Source organism: Neoarius graeffei, chromosome 18 (assembly GCF_027579695.1).
Source record: "Neoarius graeffei isolate fNeoGra1 chromosome 18, fNeoGra1.pri, whole genome shotgun sequence".
Taxonomy (NCBI): domain Eukaryota; kingdom Metazoa; phylum Chordata; class Actinopteri; order Siluriformes; family Ariidae; genus Neoarius; species Neoarius graeffei.
In genome coordinates this window covers 26768877-26786700 of record NC_083586.1, presented here as the reverse complement: position 1 = coordinate 26786700, position 17824 = coordinate 26768877, and the positions used below count along the sequence as shown (strand labels likewise).

The 17824-nt window shown below is 39.7% G+C and overlaps 1 protein-coding gene across 2 annotated transcripts in view; it reads right to left on the bottom strand.

Annotated features, from left to right (window-relative positions):
- ptgfrnb (prostaglandin F2 receptor inhibitor b) overlaps nucleotides 1-17824 on the bottom strand; it is a 91364-nt gene that overhangs the window by 41139 nt on the left and 32401 nt on the right. For both annotated transcript variants that reach the window (XM_060898617.1, XM_060898616.1), the window contains exon 4: nucleotides 7298-7663. In XM_060898617.1, coding sequence (XP_060754600.1) covers nucleotides 7298-7663 — 366 coding nt within the window. The remainder of the gene's footprint in view (nucleotides 1-7297; nucleotides 7664-17824) is intronic.

Below are 17824 nucleotides of genomic sequence, written 5' to 3'. Positions count from 1 at the left end.
CATTGTGAATCCTTTTCTTCTTACCAAACACCTGGTTTGCTGCATCTTGAAGAACTTCTTTGAGGCCATCAAATCTACATTGCAAGCAGACAGCCGCTCATTGAAGAATTGTTCCAGCCTTTCTCTTGTGTCATCATCCATATGTGTGTCTAACTTCTTTGGTGACCTTGTACCTTCCTTCTTCCGCTTTAAGGAGAATAGACATTTAGACACAAGGAGCTTATGGTCAGTAAAGCAGTCTGCTGCTTGATTGACCTTTGTCACCATGATATATTGTCTTGCAGCTTAATTAGATAATACATAGTCAAGCTGATGCCAGTGCTTAAAACGATAGTGTTGCCATGTGTTCTTTAAGCGGTCTTTCAGTTGGAACATCGTACCCATTATGCTGAGCTGAAATCTGGTGCAGAATTCCAATAGCATAAGACCATTGAAGTTCATATTTCCAACATCATGTCTGCCAATGACATTTGGCCATGATCTCCAGTCTTTGACAACATGAGCGTTAAAATCACCGAGGATAATGACAGGGTCTTTTTCAGCAGCCAATATACAACTACCAAGCTTTTCATAGAAATCTCCCTTCTCTTAAGATGATCTTTGCATTGTTGGCACATAGACACTGATGAGAGTTAGATGGCTGTTGTCCCTCAACTGCATGCGCAGTGACATGAGCCTTTCACTTGGTGTTGGGGTAGTACCCTGGGCAGCTAGCCTGTTGGAGATGGCAAAACCAACACCTGCAGTTCTTTCTTCACCTCCACTCCAGAAAATTGTGTGGCTCCTCTCAACTATGTTCCCTGTGCCAGGTCGCCGAACTTTACTGACAGCACAGATGTCAGTATTTGCTTTCTTTAGTTCACGACAGATTAGAGCTGTTGCACGTTCCAGTCTTACTGAGAAGTCACTGTCATTAGTTGTCTGAACATTCCAAGCACCAAGAGCAAGAGGTAATTTTTTAGGTAAATTGCGTTAACAGGGTAGATGATGAAGATAAATTCAGCGATGATTAAAAATCCAGTTACAGATTATCATCTCAGTGCATTGGATTTTTGGTTCCTGAGAAACTCCTATTTGAACTTAATTCCAGCACGTATGAATATGAATAGCACCCACCACCCGAGTAGGCAATCCAAGTGGGACAGCATCAGCTACTAGTAAGCCCCTCCCTGAAACTACCATTCAAGTTTCATGATGATAGCTTAATGGAAACCTTGTGAAACGCCTGCTAAACCTGATTGATTAATGGTAGCCATGTTTTTTTTCTGTAATTAGGGATCATGAAAAATCCACTTAAAGATTAGCACAGAGATGCACTCTACCAAATTCCAGTTTTATTGGCCTTACGTTTCTTGAGAAACAGCTATTTGGGCTTAAACTTCGCTCCTGTGCATGACCATGCCCTAACCATGGCAGACATCTTTAGAACCTTGTACTGAACATGAACTTCCAAGTTGGATCAAATCCATATGACTAAACATGAATTACAGCTATTTGAGTAAACAAACTCTATCTCTTTAGAATTAATTGACATGTGGTAGCCATATCAGTTATAACAGTCAACATGTTTTGATAATTATTGAGGTTCACACTCTGCCAAGCAGTTTGACATCAATATTGTGAAGACTGGCCAAAAATCCTAGGACTAGTCTGTGGTGGGTTTCCCAAAAGCCTCTTAATGCTAAGAGCATCTTAACTACTCGCTGCTCGCTCTACCATTTAACAATGCTCTTTGTGCTACGATGCTTTTGGGAAACTCGGCACTGTTTATTATGGGTCATTCCGTGTGAAATCATCAGATTTTCCAAAATCTTCCCGGGTCACCGACTCAGATTCTCATGATTTTTTTTTACAAGTACCTACATATGTCTGATGAACACATGCAAAATATTTCTGCTTAATTCCAAGTAGTTTTTTAGATATAATTTTTTTAATCAAGGTACCCACAATCCTATTTTACACTCGCGAATGCATTCTGAGCTTTTTTTCATTTTTAAAAGGCATTATCTCAGCTAAAAATGCAGATATAAAGCTCAGTAAATTTCAAAAATGGGATACAGTGCTAATTTTTCATTCTGTAGCATCACAAAAATGGCAGTTTGTCCATTCTCGCAAAAAAATGACAAAATTTCAAAGAGCTGTATTAAAGAAGGGATTCAATGGATAATCTTCATATTGTAGAACACACATATCTCATAGGCACATATCGTGTTCTTTCATAAAGTTAACATAAACATCCTGTTCATCATCATTCCTTTGCATATATACCATCTATTATCATAAATACAAGCAATATATCTTCCAGGTTGGTAAAGACATACACGTCAACCTATACGGAATGTCCGTATTTTATACGGATTTGATTCAATAAACGTAGTATACGGGCGTACAAATAAAGTTATACGGATTCTTTAAAAAAACTTCAATATTTATTTAGAGCTATAATCAATTCCCACGATGATAAAAGAGTGCATAACATTTACAAACGTACTGTACACCACAGAAAGCACAAACAGCCAGTAAAGAGTCTTATGAAATCGCGCGTTATCTTGTGGTAGCGAGACTTCATTCCACTTTTGATCATACGCACACTGCATTGCGAGAATCCCACCAACCGGGAAGTAACATTTTGTTTGAAACGCGTATTTCCACCTGAGCGACTTTCACTAGCGACTGAAAAGATTCTGAATGGGCACTCCGGCAAGATCAACACAGACACTTGCTGTGACATGCAGCCTCGTGAGGTATTGGTGCAGAGCGCTAAAAAAGCTCTCATGGAGTACAATTCAGAACATTAGAGTGACACTTTGTGTTTTTGTCAAACATTGGAGCTTTGTATTCATTCTGAAGGTTTATTGTTATTAATATTGAATAAAAAGTAACTTGGATATATCATTGTTAATTATCATTCAAATTTTAGGTAAATTATTTTAATTTGCATCTTATAAGGATTTTAGAAGGGAAATACGGATTTTGGAGGTTGGTTATACAGGTTTGATTGACCAAAGGTTGACATGTATGTAAAGATTAACATCAACAGGCAGAGTGGCAGGCTGATCTTGTGTCTGCTGGCTGGTTGACTGTTCAATTTCTGACCCTATGTAAACTGAAGTGTACATATCATCTCCAGATACTCTCCTCATTTCCATTTTATTAGCAGATTGGAGTATGAAGGAGTGATGTGATCGAGTACCTGCCACCTTCTTTGTCGAGCTGAAGCGCTCATCAGGTGAAAAAGATGAAGCGTTGTCCTGAATATTCTGAGTTGTGACAAAGAAAAAATGTGTTTTGTCCACATTGCTGGCTGCCCAGTTTTACATTCCCTCAGCTGTAAAAATTCCAGCATATTATGTGCCCCATAGAAGCACCACTGATAGCTGACGCAAGTGGCAGGCGATACAAGCTTGCTGAAATAGACTTAAAAAAAGTTAAAGATATTTTCCTGAAATTCAAAAGTTGAAAACTACTGTGAAATTCTTGGAAAAATCTTCCCATTAGACATATGATATACATGTACATGTATATATAATACATATATAGGTATAGAACTATATATATATATATATCTCAGTGCTTTGGATATGGATTTGAAGCTGAAGAATTTTAAGTACTGTCAAGTACTGTTAAAAACTTTGTATTTCTGCTGTTTTTTGTAATTATACAAAGTAAATCTGATGATGGTTATTAATGTTTATTTTATGCTAATTGTAGAATAAAAACCCTTTCTTTTTACCAGGCATATTGTTTCTATAATATCAACTGAAAATTGCGATGATAACTGAATTGCTAAATTTATGATGCCATGAAAGAAAAAATAAGCTCAGTAATCTGTCTTTCAAAGTTGATCCATTATTTTGGGGTGCCAAATATTGTAAATACCAAATTTGAGCTTTATGCTTCCATTCAGAGCTGATCTATTGCTTTCTGAATATGCAAATACAGGTTCAAAATTGGTTCGCGCCATGTTACGGTACCCTATTTTGCAAATTTTTTTCACTATGAAGGCATTTGAGCCAGATAAAAAAATTTTGACATAAAGTTTGTATATCAATATGCTCTCCACAAAAAAATTATGAAATGGCTGAGCACTTGCCCACATGGTCAAATCATAAAGAGACTGGAGGCCTATTTTTGACATTCTACGATCATGTTCGATTTTCAAGAGTCAATAATTCAAAAACCCTTCAAGTTATGACCACAATGTTTTACATACATATAACTAGTACCCCAGATATGTGTTTTCTACAATATGAAGATTATCCATTGAATCCCTTCTTTAGTACAGCTCTTTGAAATTTTGTCATTTTTTTGCGAGAATGGACAAACTGCCATTTTTGTGATGCTACAGAATGAAAAATTAGCTCTGTATCCCATTTTTTAAATTTACTGCTGTATCTGGGGTGTCCAAATAGGGTATATTCCAAATTTGAGCTTTATATCTGCATTTTTAGCTGAGATAATGCCTTTTAAATATGAAAAAAAGCTCAAAATGCGTTCGCGAGTGAAAAATAGGATTGTGGGTACCCTTATTAAAAAAATTATATCTAAAAAACTACTTGGAATTAAGCAGAAATATTTTGCATGTGTTCATCAGACATATGTAGGTACCTGCAAAAAAAAAAAAAATGAGAATCCGAGTCGGTGACCTGGGAGGTACCTGATGATTTCACACGGAATGAGCCTTATGCAAATTATCATACATGTGAGTGGGTGTGGCTAAATGGGCCAAAAAGTAGTTTTATATAGTTTCAGCAGTAGAATCAAGCTAACAAAGAGATTTCTCTCTGCACCTTATTTTCCAAGAGATATACTTGTTGTGGTAAGCAAAAACATGAACCACGACCCCAGTGGCCAATTTGAGTAAGACTGCATCAGATAGTAGTGGGTCCATGCTCAAAGCTACCATTCAAGTTTTGTAACAATATCTCAGTGTTAATCGTGTTAAAAGCTGAAATCTGATTGGTCAATAGAAGAAAAAGTAATTACATCATCAAAATCCCAATTACAGATTAACATACTGACGCACCATACCAAATTTCAGCTCAATCAGACTTACGGTTCATGAGAAACAGTTATTTGACCTAAGCTCCCTTATGCATGACCACACCCCAAACTTTGCACACAACATCAAAATCTTGTCCTGTATTATATCAGGTGAAAACTCAAATTCAATCCAAATTGCTTGAAACTGCTCTCGCTGAATTCAGAATTGAATGCAGAACAACATACTTTTTACACAATTAAAATGTTTGTCCGTTCTTGAGATATTACAACTCAAAGATTGAAGAAACAGCTTAATTTTTAGAAAACTGCCATATTATTATGTATTAGGATCACATGGTCCAAAATGGGCCTCATTAACAAATGAGATCAAATGTTTTTTCTTAATAACTTTTCTATTTTTCAGGATATTTACATGGCAATTGGCAGGCACATAGATGGTTGTATACTAAATGCAAAGTTTGAAAAATTAGTTTTAAAAAATGCAAATTAGTATTTAATTAGTATTAATGATGCTAATTAGGTAAAAAAAAGTTAAATCGGTACACTCAATAAAAAAAGGAATAAAAGATTATTTCTAATACTCTCTTTGTGCTCTGTAGGCCTTTGCATTTCTCAAAAGTAGGACCTACTAGTGTTTATATTAAAGAATATAAATGATATTCATAGCTTTCAAGGTGAACCTTGAAAAAACTGTGTTCCACATCCAATAAACAATTCCATTTAATTGAATTGAAATTGACACTCGCGTCTCTGATTTCCCCTTTTTAAAAAATCTCATTCCGACCACTAAGATCTCAATATTTTTCATCAAAACGACTACAGTTATATTCTAAAATAGTTATTTATTTACATGAATCAGTTTTATTTGAAAAAAAAAAAGTAGGTAAAGCTATGAAAACTCACTTCAAAGTCTTCCATGAGTCATAACATCAAAACTAGCAGATGGAAAATTTTGCTCAAGACTTCATCAGAAACAGTGAGAGCTAGAGAACATCTCTATAAAAGTTTCCCGACATCACGCAAACAGAGTTTTTACTGTTGTACCAACTTCAACCTGCCGTTACTCCCAAAGTACTAAACAGATCTTAACAAGATGAATTTCTTTGGAAAGCAGAAATTATAAGCTTTTTAATGATAGTATTCAGGATAGAAAATATTCAAGAGTTAAGCAATGACAGATTTGGAAACTCTGATGAGCGTCTGCATGCATGATTTTCACAGCACAGCCAGCGAGCGTCTGATACGCCTACTGTACATGTCTTTCAAGTTTCATCTGGATGCAGTTAAGCATTCATAAGTTGCAGCTCTTTGAATAAAATATGCTCTGTCATGTGATGGTCATATGGTTTACAAATTTTACAAATGTTTTTGATAATGACTGAGTTTCACACCCTCCTGAATAATTTGACACCAGGTTTGTGAAGATCAATCAAAAATCCTAGGACTAGTTTGCAAAAGTTGGTTTTGCATATTTTGCAAATTAGCAAAAAAAAAAATCCATCATGGCAGAAATCAGTGACTGGTCTAGCTGAATTCAGCAGAATCCAAGGAATAATGAGAAAAAAAGAATAAGTAAAACTCGATTTTCCCCCCTCACATTTTTCACAAGGCGGCACGGTGGTGTAGTGGTTAGCGGTGTCACCTCACAGCAAGAAGGTCCGGGTTCGAGCCCCATGGCTGGCGAGGGCCTTTCTGTGTGGAGTTTGCATGTTCTCCCCGTGTCCGCGTGGGTTTCCTCCGGGTGCTCCGGTTTCCCACACAGTCCAAAGACATGCAGGTTAGGTTAACTGGTGACTCTAAATTGACCGTAGGTGTGAATGTGAGTGTGAATGGTTGTCTGTGTCTATGTGTCAGCCCTGTGATGACCTGGCGACTTGTCCAGGGTGTACCCCGCCTTTCGCCCGTAGTCAGCTGGGATAGGCTCCAGCTTCCCTGTGACCTCGTAGAACAGGATAAAGCGGCTAGAGATAATGAGATGAGATATTTTTCACAAATGCTGAGGACTGGGTTTGTTTTGGCACAGCTTATATCTCATATGTCCAATCAGAAAAAAATTGAAGGAATTGCCTAAATGATACCAAAACAGAGCTTCCTGATTGCAAATGTATAGGATGATCAATAATGATAATCAAGTTCCAGGACAGATCCAAGACATTCAAGAGAAAAATATGTATGTTTTGTTAAAGGGCATCTCAGGCTTATTATGTAACTGTAGTGATGATGTTTTAGACTAGAGGCTTGAGGGCGACTTTTGAAAATACACAGGCATGTTTTTCTACTTGAATTAACTCACCTCTTGGGATGACCACCACTTGTACAGGGGTTGATGTCTTCTCTGCAGCCCGGTACCATGTGTTCCAGCTCTTTTGTATCCATGCCCTAACCCTGCATGAGTAAAGTCCCTTATCAGATAGCTCAACGCTGTGGATGTCCAGTCTGAATTCACCCTCTGCAACCTGGCTAATGCTAAATATATCTGAAGTTTTTGCCACCACTCCGTCTCGACTAAGGTGGGCAAGAATCTGTGTGCCATTTAGGAGCCATGTCACCTCAAGACCTAAGGCAGCAAGGTCATCTGCAGAAACCAAGCAAGTGAGATTCAGATTGTCTCCGATGTTAAGGATGGGACTATCCAGGACCTGTACAGTGAAGGATTCAGCTGTAATCAGAAAATAAAGAAGGAACTGTATTAATGTTACAGTAATTACTGTGTGACAAAAAAAACCCCACACACATTCACAATAATCACGCTCACATAATTTTGCAGCACTCATACACTACCGTTCAAAAGTTTGGGGTCACCCAGACAATTTTGTGTTTTCCATGAAAAGTCACACTCCCACCATAAGTTGTAAAATGAATAGAAAATATAGTCGAGACATTTTTCTGGCCATTTTGAGCATTTAATCGACCCCACAAATGTGATGCTCCAGAAACTCAATCTGCTCAAAGGAAGGTCAGTTTTATAGCTTCTCTAAAGAGCTCAACTGTTTTCAGCTGTGCTAACATGATTGTACAAGGGTTTTCTAATCATCCATTAGCCTTCTGAGGCAATGAGCAAACACATTGTACCATTAGAACACTGGAGTGAGAGTTGCTGGAAATGGGCCTCTATACACCTATGGAGATATTGCACCAAAAACCAGACATTTGCAGCTAGAATAGTCATTTAGCACATTAGCAATGTATAGAGTGGATTTCTGATTAGTTTAAAGTGATCTTCATTGAAAAGAACAGTGCTTTTCTTTCAAAAATAAGGACATTTCAAAGTGACCCCAAACTTTTGAACGGTAGTGTGTAATCATGCGGTCACTTATATAACCTTACAAACATACGATATTTGCCTCAGCTTTTATGTTGTAAAAGTATTGAATACACACAATGTAATGTGAGTATTCATTTATGGGTGTATATTTGTTGCATAACTTACAAATAAATAACATGAGAATAAAACAAGATCCACAAATAAACTGCAAGTAATTGAAAAAAATATAAAATAAAATCGACAAATAAATAAAATGAAATGTCAAAATATTTCTGTCATTCGTAAACGAAGATTTGCTTCACAAATATTTTTGAAATGCACAACCGCATTCTCACTTTCATTTATTTGTCAAATTGGCTAAATTTTGTTGTAAATCAATTCAGGTGGAATTGCAAATCATGTGGCATTTCTGGAACAGCCTGCATTTATTTGTGGATTTCTGAAACATTTCTCACGTCAGTTCACACAGTTTAGTCTAAAAATATATGTTTTCTCCATTGGGGAAGCTCTAGCGAATCAGACAGCAAGGGGCAATTCCATGTAAATGTCAACCTCACCATGCAAAAATAAAGCAACATGTAATACATCAAAACCACTCCCAGAGATATCACCTAGGCCTGTATTTTACAGATGTGAATAAGTTGAACCAATTTGTAACCAACCTAATATGTCACAGTCAGTCTTTCTTTCTTATAATGTAAACCCCAAGCTAAAATCAACTTTGATCATGTACAATTCTATATTATTGCCACAAGCCACAGAAATGTATGCTAAAATCCACAAAACAGCAAAACAATAGCCATCCTAAATATTATTTAAGAACTTTGATAGTTTTAGCTGATATTTAGAGAGTTTTTCAAAGGGTTATGGTGGTTAAATTGCTGATTTTCTAAACATATGCCATGTCTATTTCAGACGCGTCACATCCATAACGGAATTTCGTCACATCCATAACGCTGACTTTTCCTTCCGAAACTCTGCATGAAATACAAAATATTTTAAACAAAGATTTTTTAATATTCACCTTGGACCCCTCTATCAAATGGATCTCTCCATTTCGACATTAGGTTTACAATTTCACAGAGTTTGATAAAAATGTACAGTCACCCAAGAAAAGCGATACTTCTTCTGTCACATCCATAACGCATCTTTTATTGGCATTTTCTGGCATGCCCTAGATGTACTATGGGATTTGTTCTTGTTCTATCACTTCTCCAGTATGGTACAGCCTTAAAATATGCAACACCTGTTTAAATACTGGGAGACAATAAAACATGCACTGGGTCATTTGTTGCCATTTTGAGTTCAAGTGTCACGTCCATAACGCTGGAATTGCTCCAAGACAACTTTTCACTAATGTACACTTTTCAGTACCGATCCTCAGGAATTCTTATGGATTGATTTTTTTCTTCTCCCTCTCAACTATAGTGGGAGTAATGAGAGCGTAGAGAGAACATGGAGGATTTTAGGGAAGTAATTATGTAATTAATTAAGTCCTTCTTCAGTAAGCACTTAATCCTGGTCAGGGGTATGGTGAATACCAAAACAAATCATATCCAGTTTTATTTGCTGTGATTGGTTAGAGTAACATGGGCATTAGTGAAAAGTTGTCTCACTATCTGACTGGTTAAAGCAGACCCAGTGAATAAAAAACACATTTGTGGATTGAATTGCAACATGGGAAATGTTTCAGAAATCCATATGTAGCGAGCTCATTACGCCGCTATTCAAGTGTGTGTGTGTGTGTGTGTGTGTGTGTATGTGTAGATAGATAGATAGATAGATAGATAGATAGATAGATAGATAGATAGATAGATAGATAGATAGATAGATAGATAGATAGATAGATACCAATACTAATACTGTGGCTCTGTGGAGGCATGTGCTGTGAAGAGATGCCCCTCTACTTCCTGTATAGGACACTTACCCAAAACAATACCACAAAAAAAAAACCTTATCAGTCCAAATTTAAATATATTTCTTAATGAATGGCAATTTAAATAATAGCTAAATCATTACAGTGCAGCAGCACGGTGGTGTAGTGGTTAGCACTGTCGCTTCACAGCAAGAAGGTCCGGGTTCGAGCCCAGTGGCTGACAGGGGCCTTTCTGTGTGGAGTTTGCATGTTCTCCCCGTATCTGCGTGGGTTTCCTCCAGGTGCTCCGGTTTCCCCCACAGTCCAAAGACATGCAGGTTAGGCTAATTGGTGGCTCTAAATTGACCGTAGGTGTGAATGTGAATGGTTGTCTGTCTCTATGTGTCCAGGGTGTACCCTGCCTCTTGCCCATAGTCAGCTGGGATAGGCTCCAGCTTGCCCGCGACCCTGCAAAGGATAAGCAGTTACAGATAATGGATGGATATTACAGGCTCCAATTAATTATGGTGAGAGTCCTTTCAAGAGAAAGTCTGTTCGACGCGTGGTTATTTGTGAGTTCATGGTCTACAGAAGCTCCAAATAAAAGCAGGTCACTTGTGTGTTGATGTGAGAATTCCAAGGATCTGCACTGTAGTGCTCTGTGCGAGTAGCTTACACACACTTGAGTGTGAGTGAGTGAATATAAACCAGGTGGGCCGCTGGGGATCTTCTTGTACTTCAGACTGTGTGTAGTAAATAAATAAAATTGGAACCCAGTACTGTACAGTCCTCAATGGCTGATAGAGATGAGTCACTGGCAGATGTCCGTGGATGGCAGAGCAGAGGGTGACTGTAATCGTGCCATCTTTGGCTGTCAAGGGATAGCTTACTTCTCCTGCTCCCTCAGAGGATGTAGCTAACTTGTTTGGCCGCTCCATCTCTGATGTTAACTTACACATTAACTAACGGATGCAAGCCCTCTCTGCTCCGTCCTCGGTCTCTCACGGAGTTAAATGTGGCCCCGGTTTAGCTACAGTCACTTTAGGTAGCCAACGCTTAACAAAACATCAGACAGCAAACATTATATGAAAGAGCACAGACAGTGACAAAAGGCAACCAAGAGACTGTGACTGCACTTTAACTATATGAAAAAAATCAACAAGGAACCTCCATTTTCTTTCGTCTGTTTCTTCCACCTCATCCTGCACTTCTGTTATCCCTTTTTTTTTTTTTAAATTCAGCCCCTCAAGCCTCACGCACACCGGGCCCCTAGTTTCTCACTCCAGACAGCGAAAAAAGGCAACCGAGAGAATAGAATGCAACTGCACTTTAACTATACTTAAAAAAAAAAAAATCAACAAGGAACCTCTCAAGTTATTTTTAAGTTGTCTTCTTTATAGTCTTGTAGGTGCAATAGGCTTATCAAGTCAGTCTCATGTAAAAAGGGATCAGTCTCATAAATTCATTAATGATTAATTCAAGTGTCTAATAGTTTATAGCTGAACTATTAAAATCAATGGAATAACTTAGTGATGTTGCTATAGTGGGCGGCACGGTGGTGTAGTGGTTAGCGCTGTCGCCTCACAGCAAGAAGGTCCTGGGTTCGAGCCCCATGGCCGGCGAGGGCCTTTCTGTGCGGAGTTTGCATGTTCTCCCCGTGTCCGAGTGGGTTTCCTCCGGGTGCTCCGGTTTCCCCCACAGTCCAAAGACATGCAGGTTAGGTTAACTGGTGACTCTAAATTGACCGTAGGTGTGAATGTGAGAGTGAATGGTTGTCTGTGTCTATGTGTCAGCCCTGTGATGACCTGGCGACTTGTCCAGGGTGTACCCCGCCTTTCGCCCGTAGTCAGCTGGGATAGGCTCCAGCTTGCCTGCGACCCTGTAGAACAGGATAAAGCGGCTAGAGATAATGAGATGAGATGAGATGTTGCTATAGTTTAGTGAGTATTGTAGCTCTAATGTAATATGTTTACTCTAGATCAGGGCTATTCAAATACATTTGCAGGGGGGCCAAACTAGAAAATTACAAAATTTGTGAGGGCCGGACGGACAATTGACATAAAATTGATATCAGCTAAAGGCAATTAAAAATATACTATACTAAGGTACATAATATATGAAATAAAATAAGGTAAATTATTCTTTTCCTTTATTATGAAATATAATGAAAAATGGTACTTCTTTAATAGATGAGGACACGCTGTCTTCATTTTTTGGTCAACAATCATTTCGTCAACAACCGCCAGCATGCAGTCTTTAATAGTCTCCGACTCGGTGAAGGGTCTCTTTTTTCTTGTCAGTATCCCCGCCACTCATAGAGATGCAATAAAAGCTCTCTCTTGTTCTGTGCAAAAGCCACCAATTGCATGCTGACTTTGTTCAAAAGAAGTTACCAGTCTGTCTATTCTCCTTCGTCTCTCCTTGGAGCCCTCTCGGTATTGCTCAGAAAATGAAGCATGTTTTGTTGTAAAATGTCTCTTCACGTTGTACGGTACTTATTGGCCACAGCTACGGATTCGTTGCACAGTAAACACACAGGTCTATCGCTTGCCGTAGTTCGCAAAGTAAATAAGTACTTTTCAGTCCATTTGCTTTGAAATTTACGGTTTTCTCTGTCAACTTTGCAATGTTGCTTGGACAGTGCCATGTTGCCACTGCTGTAGCTGCATGGAGTGTGTCACATCGCGAGAATCGTCAAGAATGAGTGTTTGTCACCATGGAGATGACCTGTACTCTGGTCTGTGCCAGAGCGGTAGAGAAAATTGTGCGCCGCGGTAGATATGTTTTTTTGTGTTTGTTTGTTTTTTAAATCTGCCGCGGGCCGGATTAAATTTCAATCGGGCCAATTTCGCCCCCGGGTCGCTATTTGAATAGGCCTGCTATAACATTCATATAACAACCAAATGGGCGAAGGCAATTAGAATACTTGTTTGGCAGAGGTTGGCACTCAGTGAATGTTGTAGCAATAGACAGGACACAGTTTATTCCAAAGATACCATTTATTGAGATAGCTGACATGAATTAGCAAACTAATACTGATCAGATATAGCAACAATAGCAGTCAAGGAATAATTCAATATAAATGGTGATACAATGTATACAAATAAGAATCAGTAGTGTATATGATGATAACTAAGGCACTAATGGTGATCAGAAGTGATAAGCTATATGCAAGTTTACAGTGTAGGGGCGAGTGGATGTTAAAATGTGAGAGGGAAATCACATGTTTATGTGTGTCTGTCTGTCTGTGTGTGTGTGTGTGTGTGTATAAGAGTGTGCATGTGAGTGTTGGCATGTGCGTGTGTGTGCACAGCTGCGCACTAATGGGATGAGGAGGAGCTAGGGAGAGAGGGCGTGCGCAGGCACATGACAAGGAGGAGGGGAGTGAGGCTGTGAATAGCGAGCCTTTGTGCTAGGCCTCAAAGCCAAACGTTTACTCAACCTTAGCTATTCCTGAAATCCCAATGTTGAGGGGTGTAGTGCGACGGAGGGAGTTAAAAAGAGAGAGAGAGAGAACGCATGCACAATCTAACTAAATACAGATAGTAAACAAAGTAAATCAAACAACACGCGGTCTAAGACCGACTTTCATGTGAATCAAAATGCGTACATTTAAACCATAAATGAATTCAAATAAACAACACTCTTCACATTAACTAGCCACAACTAAGACTAACAATTGCCCAGATGCCAGCCTCACTTGAGATTGCTCTTGTTTGGCGACCGAAAGTGCGCCGTCTGTTATCCGAAGACAGCGTGGAGCGCAGGTCCAGGAAGAAAACAGTTCTGTTCCTTTTACAGCTCGTCAGCTGAAGATCTTCGGTGTCCCGTCGGTTGTCCGATGATCTGGAAGGAATCTTGTTTGTAGTTCGTCGACGTTGAGAAAGGGAAAAGGGATCCGGTTGCCTTTTCTCTTTAAAATACTGCGTGGGCTGCAGTAACTAACCGGTTCAGTTATTATTGCAACTATGCGAAGATCAAATACACTGAACTTTGGCTAAAGGTCCGGTATCAATAGCTCATTCTTTGTCCTTTATTCTCCTGTAGCACAGATGCAATGATGTCTCTCTTTCAAGCATGGAAACCCACCGCCAGAGAGAAAGAATTTCGGTTCCGCCACGGGTTTAAAGCACAGTCACTGTATTTGGTATCCGGTATCATCTCTGTATCCAATACCATTACAGGGAGTCAGAAGAATGGGCGGAGATAGAACATGGCATCGAGTACAGTGACTGGTGTGTTCAATGCTGTACAGTGAAAGGGGGAAGATGGCTACGGCATGGCAATCCATCCCTACAGTCTATTTCTTCTGCCTCATCCTACACTTCTGTTATCCCTTTTTTTATTCAGTCTCTCAAGTCTCTCGCACATCAGGCCCCTAGTTTCCCACTCCAAAAGTTGAATGAACATTGATCAAAATAGTCTGAACCATGTCCCGACCATGGCCCACCATTACACATGAATAGTAGTAGTAGTAGCAGGCCTCTGTCAGTCGTGTCAACTATGGTGGTGCACCCCGGTTGCGGGTTCCAGTGTCTTTGGTACAACTTCGACTGTGGCTGGTTAGTCCAATGCAGGAGAGACATGATCTTCTACCTTCTACACTTGGTACATGTATGTAGACCATCTCTGTGTTTTGGGGGTTGCTTCCTTTCTTCTTCCTATGGGAACGCTTCTCCTCGGCTTGCTTGGTCAGTGTCTCCTCCCTTTTTGAGGCCTTCTTTCAGGACACATTTCCAGCTGGTGCAATTGTCAGCTGTTTCCTCCCAGTTCTCAATGTTGATGCCTGTGGCTTTCAGGTCATGCTTGCAAACATCCATTTAACACAGCTTCAGACGGCCAGTGGGCTTCTTCTCAGTCGCCAGAAAAGGCCATGCGATGAACATGGCCAAGCCAGCGTAGTCTGCATTATACACATGAATAAGTGCTGGCTATTCCACAAATGCCGCACAATACACAAACCCACATCTACAAACAAATGCAGTTGAATAAAACAAACAAGGTGAGTGAGGTGGTGCATTTCAAAAATAGTTATGAAATGAACACTTATTTGCAAATTACAAAAGTATCAGGGCATTTCATTTTATGAATCTATCTATCCATCTATCTAATCTCATTATCTCTAGCCGCTTTATCCTGTTCTACAGGGTCGCAGGCAAGCTGGAGCCTATCCCAGCTGACTACAGGCGAAAGGCGAGGTACACCCTGGACAAGTCGCCAGGTCATCACAGGGCTGACACATAGACACAGACAACCATTCACACTCACATTCACACCTACAGTCAATTTAGAGTCACCAGTTAACCTAACCTGCATGTCTTTGGACTGTGGGGGAAACCGGAGCACCCGGAGGAAACCCACGCGGACACGGGGAGAACATGCAAATTCCGCACAGAAAGGCCCTCGCCGGCCACGGGGCTCGAACCCGGACCTTCTTGCTGTGAGGCGACAGCGCTAACCACTACACCACCGTGCCGCCCATCTATCTATCTGTCTATCTTATTTTATATTTGAGAATCAGGTAGGGTTTATTTGTGGATCTTATTTCATTTATGTGCAACTCATGTTATTTATTTCTAAGTTATACAACAGCTACATCCCCAAATTCATTACACAGTACATTTTTGTGAAGGCTCAGGGATGAGATCAGAAAACACCGACCCACCAAAGGTGTGCAATTTTTCTTTCTAGCTTCCTTTTCAGGTTTTATTTAATCTTCTCCACTGTGGGTTAGGGCTTGTTCTAGTCTCCCCCCCCCCCCCCCAATTTCATGGCATTCTTCACTATTTAATAAATAATTAAATCTAAATGTTAAACTATGATCAAACTTCTCTAAATATCTATTAATACTGACGATATCAAGCATGGAGTACAATCTCATATTGTTTTACTGAAGGTTCTATGGGTTGTCTTTTCCAGCTGTGCACTCTGCAGTATATCTCTAGTTGTAATTAAATGTTATGTGGTAAGCCTACATAGCAACCCAGGAAGAGTATCCCTGGTAACGAAAGATAAACAGTAGGGTTTGTGAGAAAAGTCACGGACACTTAATAGTGCAAAAAGTGTAAAAAGGAAAGAAAGGCATAGATCTTAAACAGTTTTCCCACATGGTGTAGTGTTGCCACCTAGAATTGACAAATCAATTAATTAGGATTTTTTACCATTTGTTTTACACAATATGTTAAATATATGATACAAAATAATTTTGCTAATTTAAAAAAATCAAGCAGAGATTTGTTGAGTGCGTAATTATTCACCCCCCAACATAGCACAACAGAAAATAGTTCACCCTATCATTCAGAGACTGTGAGTTCAAATCTCAGTGCTGCCACAGCCATCAGTGGCCGAGAGTCCATGAGAGCAAAACTGGCCATGCTTTCAGGGAGGGATGGGTGGCATACTCTCACTCCCCTATCAATCACACTAGTCAATCATGGCGAGTAAAAGCTGTGGTGAGCTGGCTTCACATTCCTCCCTAGCCTTCACCCTCCCTGATTTATCCATGAGTAAATTAAAGAGAAATTTGGGGAAAAAAATTACCAACCTTTTAAATAAGTCAAATTTATTTATCTCATCTCATTATCTGTAGCCGCTTTATCCTGTTCTACAGGGTCACAGGCAAGCTGGAGCCTATCCCAGCTGACTACGGGCGAAAGGCGGGGTACACCCTGGACAAGTCGCCAGGTCATCACAGGGCTGACACATAGACACAGACAACCATTCACACTCACATTCACACCTACGCTCAATTTAGAGTCACCAGTTAGCCTAACCTGCATGTCTTTGGACTGTGGGGGAAACCGGAGCACCTGGAGGAAACCCACGCGGACACGGGGAGAACATGCAAACTCCACACAGAAAGGCCCTCGTCGGCCACGGGGCTCGAACCCGGACCTTCTTGCTGTGAGGCGACAGCGCTAACCACTACACCACCGTGCCGCCCAAATTAATTAATTTATTTATTTTTAAACAATTGTATTAAAATGATAAGAAAAGAACCACAAAACAGGGCAGCACAGTGGTGCAATGGTTAGCACTGTTGCCTTACAACAAGAAGGTTCTGGGTTCAAACCTGCCAGTCGACTGGAGCCTTTCTGTGTGGAGTTTGCATGTTCTCCTTGTGCCTCCATGGGATTCCTCTGAGTACTCTGGTTTCCTCCCACAGTCCAAAAACATGCAGCTTAGGTCAACCTGCTCGTCTAAATTGCCCATAGGTGTGAGTGTAAACATCTGTCTGCCTCTCTGTGTTAGCCTCACGATAAACTGGTGACCTGTCCAGGGTGTACCCTGCCTCTTGCCCAAAGGCAGCTTACTACAGTTGTGGAATAGATCTAGTTACTGTATTTTTATTCTTTACTATTTACTGTTTGTTGGCTTCAGATGCATGAAGACGGGAAAAAATTCCAATAATTAACTTTTGACAAGGCACAACTGTTAACTGAAAAGCATTCCAGGTGACTACCTCATGAAGCTGATTAAGATAATGACATTTGCACACTATTGTCATCAAGGTAAACGCTGGCTGCTTTAAAGAATCTAAAATATGAAACTTTTTTTTTTTTACACTTTTTTGTTAACCACATAATTCCATATATTATTTCATAGTTTTGATATCTTCAGTATTGTTCTACAAAGTAGAAAATAGTCAAAATACAGAAAAACCAGAGTAGATGTGTCCAAACTTTTGACTGGTACTGTAG